This window comes from Notamacropus eugenii, chromosome 7, assembly GCF_028372415.1.
Source record: "Notamacropus eugenii isolate mMacEug1 chromosome 7, mMacEug1.pri_v2, whole genome shotgun sequence".
Taxonomy (NCBI): domain Eukaryota; kingdom Metazoa; phylum Chordata; class Mammalia; order Diprotodontia; family Macropodidae; genus Notamacropus; species Notamacropus eugenii.
The window spans coordinates 154,209,358-154,219,651 of NC_092878.1; the positions used below are offsets into that span (position 1 = coordinate 154,209,358).

General features: G+C 38.3%; 1 protein-coding gene across 1 annotated transcript; it reads right to left on the bottom strand.

Moving 5' to 3' along the window:
* Positions 1-1,149: 1,149 nt before the first annotated feature.
* NPFFR2 (neuropeptide FF receptor 2) lies at positions 1,150-9,502 on the bottom strand. The gene is made up of 3 exons (XM_072622981.1): positions 9,174-9,502; positions 7,727-7,826; positions 1,150-3,695 (listed from the first exon to the last, which is right to left on the bottom strand). Exons 1-3 carry the CDS (start codon positions 9,499-9,501, stop codon positions 2,843-2,845), a joined length of 1,281 nt encoding a protein of 426 aa, XP_072479082.1. The 5' UTR covers position 9,502; the 3' UTR covers positions 1,150-2,842.
* Positions 9,503-10,294: the final 792 nt, after the last annotated feature.

Here is a 10,294-nt window from a genome sequence, read left to right on the forward strand (position 1 = left end):
TAATTGTCCCCTGTTGTGTCTATCATAAAATACAAACATTTCTGTTTATCTTGTAAAGCCCTTTACAACCTAACTAGCCCCAAACTCTCTATATTCATTGAGTAATACTCCTCTTCCATAACTCACCGATCCAACCAGACTGGACTGATCTCCATTCCTTATTCACACAACACTGTCTCCTGTCTCTGTGACTGTGATTTTTATACCCTCTAAATTCCGTTAGTCTCTTTGTCTGCAAGACTCCTTCAGATGTATGTTTCACTGCCTACAAAATCCTAAAATCAAGTCTTAAAACAAACTCAATGATGATTTCCCCCCAAATTATCAAGTCTTCCTACCCCTAATATTATTAAGAGAATGTTATCTGCCACACTCATTCCCTTAGGTCAAATTTAGTCTTTTGTTTCCCTTTGGTCCAATTTGTTATACAGTTTTGTTAATTTCTTCCTACATGATATTTCTAAGACATGACCCAAACTCTGCACTGTGACAGTCTTTTCTCTCTGTGTCCTCTTTCTCCTTTCTTTTCTTTATTTTCATCTTCTTTTCCTTCTCCTTCTTCTCCTCCTTTTCCTTCTCCTTTCCTTTCTCTCTCTCTTTCTCTCTTCTTCCTCCTATTTTCTCTCCTCTTCTATGTATTTCTCCTCTCTCTTTTAAACCCATCTTGTACTCAGTCATGAGAATTATGTTACCTAAGCACTATTCTGATGGTATCAATATTTATCTGGTAGGCTACATCTATTGTGCCTTTATGTCAGAGCAATTAGGTAGCACAGTAACAGAGCCCTGCACCTGGAGTCTGTAAGACCTGAGTCTTCCCAAAGAACCCTATGGCATAAGGGGCACCTAAGAATGTAGTTCATGTGCAATGATCATGAACCCCAGCTCGCAGTGTAGAGGAGGGAGAATTGTGAGTTCCTAAGCAGTGTGATATCCTAATTCCTGATAATTCCCCTTTAAACCAAACAATGGAGGTTTCCTGGGAAGTGCCAATCTTCTGAGAGAAGAAGGAAGCACTACACCTGATTTTTTAACCCACATTGTAATCATATAAAACAATTCAGCTATGGGTTTCAACCTCATTAGTGAGAACAGAATGATTCCAGAAAACATTTATAAAGAATAACTTTATTTTATTATTCTATCTGAAGCAAGAGACGTAGCAAAGGAATGGGAAAATATTTCTTAAGCCCTATGACTATATGCCAAGTAACATGCCAAGTGTACAAATAGAAAACAAGGCAGTTCTTGCTCTCCAGGAGCTTGTATTCTAAGTAGAGGGGACAACACATATAGTAGGAAGATAGGTTCAGCTGCAGGTCAAATACAAAGTCCAGAATGGATGATAAGACCCAAGAGTCCTTAGGATGTAATGGCAGATCATTTGGCAATGGTTAGAGTTTTGCTGGGCTTAGCATCAGAAGGTAAGCCCCAGTGGTCCACCATCTTACAGGAACAATTATTATCAGTAATTCCCTGCTTGTCTAAGCACTCTGATTGGATGTGTCTGACCAATAGTTGGGAAGTAGTAATAGGTTTGAGAGCCTGAGTAGAAAATGATTGAGGGTTATCTAGAGCAGAAGCTAAGATGGGAGATGGAGATGTATCTTCCATAATACTCATGTACCATAATTTGTTCAGCCATTTTGCAATCCATGGGTATCACTTCAGTACTGAGCAATGGAGCCTAGGGCAAGGCAGGGGAAGGCCTCCAATTCCCTATAGTCTATATTTGTTTGGCCCTAGGACTATCTGTTAGGATAAAGAGTAATGTGGATTTTACCCCTGAAAATACACACTTTCATGAGATTCAATTTAATTTAATTGAAAATGAAAAGAAATATTTATTAGATGCTTAGTATATGCAAAGCCTCATGGTATGCCCTGAGATTTCACCAAACAGTCCCTATCCTCAAGGGGCCTACTTTCTAGTGAGGGGCACATTCTGAGCTATGCCTGAATCAAACTAAGCTTGGAATGAAATAAAATGCTTATAGACCTAGATGGTCTAGCTTTTAACAAAAAAGATTTATTTAACTATAATATGGAAAAAAATATTTGTCAAGCATTTAGTTTCTTGTGGGCTCAGACCTAAGGTTACCTTTATGTTTGCCATGGCAGCATCACAGGCCAGTCAGTCAAGCCTGAAGATTACTTGGCCCTTTGTGTGCTTGTCTTTTATACATAGGTGACCATGAAGCTACATCAATGGTTTGAATCTTAGTTTCCTGAACCAATTAAGTCTTGAGAATGATTTCATTGTCTTTTAGGCAAAACCTACCTTCATCTCTGTGGATTAAATGTAGCCCCTACCACAAAGTTTCTCCATTCCAACACAGGCAACTTTTAGGTAATTATGAGTTTACCAGGATAATTAAGGGGGAGGTGGGTTCAGAACATGCTCTATAGGTTGGCTCCTACAGGTCCATCCCCATGCATGCTCCAGGAGGAGCTGGGAGGTATTAAAAGAGAAATTCCCATGTATGTGTTAGCTAAGGAATTGTGATCTATGAGGATTTCTACTTTGATGCTTTCGGGTTGAGGGTTGAGTGAGGCAGATGTAGACCACCTCATTTTCCACAATCCCACTGGATATTCTCTATCTATCTATCTGTCTATCTATCTACCTATCTATCATCTATCTGTCTATCATCTATCTATCATGTATGTGTCAATCTTGTCTATCTGTCTGTCTATAAAACTATCACATACATACTCACACCAGGGAGTATTTCAAGAAGTGCAATTCTTAAAATAATTAAATTCCAACAATTGAAGTGGAGTCCAAATTCACAAAAAAGGAACCATATCTAGCTGTGTAACAGCAGTCTCTGTGACACCTTTATGCAGATTCTTTTATAATGCCCTTTTTGTTGGTGGCATTTCCCAAGTCTTCCATGGTCAATTCCTGCTTGGTCTTGGGCTGAGGATTTGAGGCTTTCCACGAAGCAGCTTCTTTTCCTGGGGGGGTCTGAAATGTAAGGTCCTGTGCCAGTCGGGTAGGCATGGTTATGGCAACATTATTCTTAGCCCTTTGCGGGTAATCTTCTTTCACCCTCCTGTGGCAGATCTGGACCTGAAGAGCAGCCTGGAAACCACCTCGGAATTTCTTATTGAAAAAGCCATAGATGATAGGATTCACACTGCTATTGCAGAAGGCTAGCCAATGTGCAAAAGGGTAGATATAAATGTTGATGATCTGCAGCTGGGACACAGAGAGGTTGCTGTAGTCGGAGAGCATCATCAACGTCCAAAGGGGTAGCCAGGATAACATGAAGAGCAAAGCCACAACCAGGAGCATCTTGATGACTCTCTGTTTCTTTCTAGACACCATGTGGCTCTTTTCCTGGGTCTGCTTGACCCTTAAAGACCCTGCAGTCCTAGAGAGTGAAATCCCAATTCTGCTATACATGAGGACAATGATGAACAGAGGGACCAGGTAGATGTTGGCAAATAGCACAGTGGTATAGATTTTCCTCATTTTCTGGTTTGGCCAGTCCTCTCGGCACCAGTACAGAGGGCTGGTTTCATTTGGGGAGCTGAGCCTTGCTCGGTAATATTTTTCTTCTTGTACATGAAGCATGACTACAGATGGAGAGATGAGAGCGATGGCGAGGGCCCAGATGATCATAACAATTCCTAACGCTGCCCGCATGGTGAGCTTTGGCTTAAATGGGTACACAATGCATCGAAACCTGCATTGAAAAGCAAGGGTCAGAGAGCAGTTACTTTGTAATGACAGAGCAGATCATCAGCTAAACTGAATAAAACAAGTGTATCCAGAAGGAAAGAAAACACCATAAAATGAATTTAACTTGTTTGTTCAGATAAAGTGCTTTAAGATCAGTCTGGCAGTGGTAAAAAGGGAAAAGAGTAACTAAACATGGGAAGACCTTAAAGAAGGCTATTTTAGTTTTAAGGAGAATTGATCAAACGAGTCTGTGATCAGTTGATGAAGATGTGTATGTATATCATGCATACATACGTATATTATATGTATGTTGATGTATCCACATATATTTATGCAAACTAGGTCTACAGCCCAGACTGGAAATATTTTCCTAAGACTCTCCTATTTGGCAGAGGGAGTGTTGATAGGCTATTGTGCACCTGAGGCAACGAATTAGAGCTAGAGATCTGAAGAAGAGAGATATTCTTCATTCCTTCTTTGAAAGAGAATCTAGTGGTTTCAGATTCTCTTCAGCATGATTCCAAGAAGGAAAATAGAAAGAATCCCACGGGGACATGGAGGAGAAGCCTACTTTTTAATGAATTCCTTATTTCCAGCTTACCTCCAAGAGACTTTGGGGTAAGAGAGTCTCATTCAAATTAAAATGCTCTATGATTCACTGGAAACCTGAGGTACATTAATATATAGACATACAAGTCATTGGTTGCAAAGTTATCCGATGTACAGACATTTTTTTTTTCATGGGGCTTTTTCCATCCATCCCATCCTTCTTCCAGAGTAGAATTATTAGCCAACTCTGTATCCTGCCCCTGTACAAGATAGATTAACTCCCCCCCAACCTCTTTTCTTCCTCCAGAACTGTCTCATCCCATTTATAGAGGGAAATGAGATTGTTCTTCCCCTACTACAGCACTATAACTCTCAGGACCCCCGAGATTCCATCACAGGTTTTCAGGTGACCTCTAGATGGAATGGGGTATACTCCCATTGGTTGCCTTGCCATAGGGATTCCTGAGATTGGGTTTTATCTTTGCCTGGGAGAAAGATGCTTTTCTATGGTGTTAGACCCTGTCTTTGGCGTGAGATAAACCACCTTAATCATACTCCTCCAATCTGGTCATCATTTAGCAAATTCAATTCAGAAAGACCAGCCAAGGTCAAATGCTCTTGCTCAGATGGATTTGGCACAACCGAGATGCAAGAGATAGGAAACTCCTGAGTTTTCCCCAAATTGGCTTATCACGTAAGGAATATGGAATATCCAAGAATGAAGCATTCTTTTTTACCTTCTCTCCTTCTTTTCTGTTTTTTTCTTTCTTTAGGGAAAATTTTTCTTGCACTTACTTCCTTTTGATTAGTTCTATCTCTTCTCTGGTCCCTTGTTTGAACATAGAGATCATTATTAAACCCATGGAAGCTGTTGAGATCACCAAGTAAGAGAGGAGTATTTTGTTTTGAATTCCTGGTTCCCTTTTCATCTCTTTGACCAAGTGCAGATTTCATCTGCAAGGTGATATGTTCTTAAGGGTTGGGGAAATGACAAGGCCCAAAGGGCTATCATCAGAGTATTTTGTCTGATCACATGGCAATTTCTGGAGGGTTGAGAGTTCATGGTAGCAAGACAGATTGTCATATCTGATGGATATATGACTTTCAACACATAGTAAAGCTCTAACTGGCTCCCATCTTAGGGAGCTGGTGACTCCTTGCTCATCTAAGTGGTTGGAGTAGTCATGGGTGACTAACGAGGGACTAGGGTGGTGGAGTGGTTTAGTGGCCTAGCACTAGGTATCTTGGGAAGATGAAGATAGGCCCAAGGATTGGATGAGAGCAGGCACTCTGGGTTCTTTCCTGAAGTGATGTGGATATGGAGTTCAGCATTGAGTTAGGAAGGACAAACAGGAATGAAACACTGGCAGAAAGTTTAGAAGGAAGGGTTTCCCATTAATGATTGAATCAAAGAGATATTTTGGGATAATTGGGATTAAAACCTTTCCCTTATTCTTAGCCCCAGATCATTATTTAGGCCAGTCATCACTTTCATTATTTAAACAAACATGGGATCCAGAAGACACTGAGGTATGTGTACCTTCTACAAAGAAACCTAAAGAAATACGATTGTTATGAATTACGTATTAGTAGTTTAAGATATATGTGCAAGCTTCACTGTACACTAATTGGCTAGTTTTGACAACCCATATACATGATAGTTGTACGTGTTTTTATGTTCCACAGTAGACGTTTTATACCATTTACTCATATAAATATAATTTATACATTATATATAATGTATACATAATGTATTATATATAACACCATATATAATATCAGAATTTATATTATATATAGATTAAATACACTTTACTCATATAAAATAATACCCTTGTAAATTATTTTTACTTATATGAATGATATGCTTACATTATATTTACTCTCAGAGTAAATAAAACTAAACACTTGTTGATTTTTAAATGTAAACTACATAGAGGTGATGTTAGAGAATTGGACTTGAAGCCGGGAAGAACTGAGTTCAGGTCCCACCCCTGGAGATATTTGTTGTGTATGTCCCCTTGGGCAACTCTCCAGGCTGGTGGTATCAGACTTGAATAGAAACAGGTTCCCCCAGGCAGCATATGAATCACAATTCAACACTCTCTATATTATATTGTTTATTTATTCATTCATTCATTCGTTTGTGTGTTTATTCGTTTACTTATTTATTCTGTTAAATATTTCACAATTACATTTTAATCTGGTTTGGCAGGACCAGGTGTTTTGCAGGCCAGATCCTTCAAAGTTTGGCAACTCTGCTCCAGGAAATTCCCCAAGAGGATAAAATGCAGAGGAGGTGCTGACCTGCCTTGACAGAAGTAATTTCCTTCCCTGGGAGCTCTCTGTACTAATAAAACTCCTATACTTGTCTAAATTACAGGAGGAAAAAGTATTGTAACTGCCTTAAGTTTCTTATGCCTTTATAGTTCTACCCAAGGAAGTTTTCCATTAAATGGAAGTTGTAATTATTGCAAGAATCATGGAATCATGGAAATTCAAATTCAAATCTCATGTTTGTGACATGGTAACAGGTTTATTTCTAAGTCCACAGTCTGTCCATCTGTGAAGTGAATATAACTGAGTCAAAGTCACAGATAGAGCAGCTAGTTGGGACAGCAAATAGAGCATTGGGCTTGGAATCATGAAGACTCATCTTTCTGAGTTCAAATCTGTCTCAGACATTTACCAGCTGTGTGATCTTGGTCAAGTGACTTAGCCCTGTTTGCCTCAATTGCTCATCTGTAAAATGAGCTAGAGAAGGAAATGGAAAAGCAAGCCAGTGTCTTTGCCAAGAAAACCTCAGATGGAGTCATGAAGAGTCTGAAATGACTGAACAACAACAAAACTATAAAATATCATGTTGAAAATATTATATGTCAGCTAGCTGATGTAATGGGTAGATCTCAGGTCTGAAGTCAGGAAGATTTGACCCTGAATAAATTGCTTAACTTCTGTCTCAGTTTCCTCATCTGTAAAATGGGGATAATAACAAAACCTACCTCCCAAAGTTGTTGTGAGGAAAAAATATATATACTACTTATAAAGTGCTTGGCATGGTTCTTGGTCTTTTGTTGGCATTAGCATTTCACTTCCCATCTCATTTGATTTATCAGTTTAATTTTTTACCCAGACTTCCTAAATTTATTAACCTAAAAAGGTAGGATATAATTAATTTCTCTATGCTATAACTCTGAACCAACCTTTATAGTCTTGAATGAAAACTCCTCTGATTATCAAATTATTTCGTATCTTCTATCCCTGAGGTCAACTTGCTAAAACCAGACAGTGTAATAGTTTTTCCCTACTGAGTTATTTGGAAGCAAATGCAATGCTCTCAATAAGGGAGAAATATAAGGAACAGTGGAAAACTAAGAAAAAACAGGATTGAAAATGGGTGACATTTGTCATCATGCACATTTCTCTTTGACTAATTAATGATGGTGTAGCCATTTGACATGATTTCAGATTCTGACAAGGGCTTACCTATCCCCTGCAATGGCCACCAAAGTGAAGACTGAAGAGGCCACTGACATGCCCTGCACCATTCCACTGATCTTGCAAACTGTGCTTCCAAATGGCCATCCTGACAGGGAGGATGAGAGCAATGTTAGAGGAGATACTCTATTCTATTACATTAAAAAGGCTGTCCAAAGAGAGAGCATTAAGACACAGTGAGAACTAACTCTTATCGTGGCAATCAAGAATTTTTAATACCCAAGGATCTATCCAACATGGTCATTATTTCCATACATAGGCAAGTAGCCTGGAGTCATAGACAGAGCCTGGATTTTGTAAATTTCACTCATTTGGGACAGAAATTTATCTCCAGGTGAAAACAATGCCTTTCTTTGAGAGTAGGGGTTCTTCACCTCTCTGTGTGGTGATGGCTTGGTGAATGTTTAACAACTAGCTCTCTGGGGGAACATGTGAACAATACACTTTAAGGTTTAATCTATATTATTAACATTTTCTTCATAACTTTTTGAAAGTCTAGTCAATCAATAGAACAATAAATCAAGTCATGGATTTGCAGCATTTTCTTATTAAGTGCTGGATCAATCTGAGTTGGAATACTGCCTCAGATACTTCCTAGCTGGGTGACCTTGAATGAATAACTTTCTCTCAGCTTAAGTTTCCACATTTGTAAAATTGGGATAATTTCCCAACAGTTTTAACTCCTTGGACTGGACCCCACCATGACCCCAGGAAAACTTCTCATCAGGAAACTCATTATCCTGCAAAATTGCATCAGCTTTGGTACTTGAACTTCATCAATAACCTCTGCCATCTGATTGGAGGGGTAGCAGATAGAGAAATAAAACTCCTCCAAAAGCATCCATTTAAAGAGGGCTCCCAGGCCAGACAGTTATTCATTTACTACCAGACCTTCAACTGGGTTCCACCATGCCCTCACATGGGATACCATCTTCCCTTGCCCACTCACATTCTCAATTTTTGGTTTCCTTTTGATCTTGTGGTCCTTCTCTATTACATTGTAAGTTTCCTACCGGTGGGAACTGTCATCTTTTTTCAAATTTTATCCCCAGAGCTTAGTACAGTACCTGACATATAGTAAGAAATTAATGTTTATTGACTAAGATAATTCATGTAAAGCATTTTGTGAGTCTCTAAGTATCACATTTTTATATTAAATTTTTATTCATATAAATATATATTTGATAGATTTTCATAATCAAATACCATAAATATGTTTCTAGAGCCTTCCTCTTGAAAATGCTAGATACCATTGTTTTCATAACCTTAAATATGAGCCAAAACATATTTTTTTCTCACAACAAACAAAAAAGTTTGTAAAGATAAATTGATATTTCCTGTTCCCTGCTACCTTACACCCAAACTATAGGGCGAAATAAAGAGACTATATCTTTCAAATTTTCTTTCATTTTACATTACACAGGAATCAACATACCTGCTATGATATTATCCAGGAGGGTTGTAGGCATGCAAAATATCCCTATCAGCAAATCACTGATGGCCAGGTTCAAGATGAAGAAGTTAGTGACTGTGTGCATGTGTTTGTTCCATGCCACAATGAAACAAACCACTGTATTCCCCACTATGCACAGAACAAAGATAAGAAAGTAGGAAATTATGAAGACAGCTGCCACCTGAGGCTGGTGGAGGTAGTAATCTACATAGGTGATGTTAATGTCCAGGTACTGCTCCTCCTTGGTGTCATTGACATTCCAGGTCTGATAACTAGCAGCAGAAAAATTGGAGTCCAATTCCTTATTCATACTGAACCTTGAATAATAAGAGATATGAAAGAAACAACACAATTAGAAACCACAAATTTAGGAATTGCTAGATGAAATCCTTTTTGCCGTTCAGAGCAACTGTCTCAGATGAAAGGAGCAGAGTGGGAGAATGTAGAAGTTTGAGACAAGAGGAAGGGACTTTAGTGTTATCTGTGCCACTGTTTAAAATTATCCAAAATAAGTGCTTGAATTTTAGTAATCATCTGGACCTCTAGTTATTTTTCATATGTATGTATGTGTATATATATATATATATATATATATATATATATATATATATATATATATATATATATATATATATATATATATATATATATATATGCATCTGTGTTTCTTTTGATAGAATACAACTTCTTTGAAGGCAAGAACTTTCTTTTCTGCCTTTGTAGCCTAGCAGAGACTGGCATGGAGGAGGGGCTTAATAAATGAGTGTTGACTGATTATCTTGGATCATCTCACAGGATGTCACACATAATACTAACAGTTTTGTACCATCAAGTAAATAAATATACACCATTATGTCAACCAGGGTAGCTAAGTGGAGCAGTGGGTAGAGCACCATAGACATTTACTAGCTGTGTGACTCTAGGCAAGTTATTTAGCCCTGTTTGCCTCTGTTTCCTCACCTGTAAAATGAATTAGAGCAGGAAATGGCAAGCCACTTCAGTATTTTTGCAAAAAAACAAAATCCAAATGGCGTCATGGAAAGTCATACATGACTAAAACAACAATAACAACAAATTATGTCAACTCCAATTGTAAAACCAGA

Coding starts and splice junctions, on each gene's coding strand:
- NPFFR2 (XM_072622981.1), bottom strand. CDS start 9,501: ATGAATAAGGAATTGGACTCCAATTTTTCTGCTGCTAGTTATCAGACC. Junction 7,827..9,173: donor CCTGGATAATATCATAGCAG/GTATGTTGATTC, acceptor CCTCCCTGTCAG/GATGGCCATTTGGAAGCACA. Junction 3,696..7,726: donor GTGGCCATTGCAGGGGATAG/GTAAGCCCTTGT, acceptor TTTTCAATGCAG/GTTTCGATGCATTGTGTACC.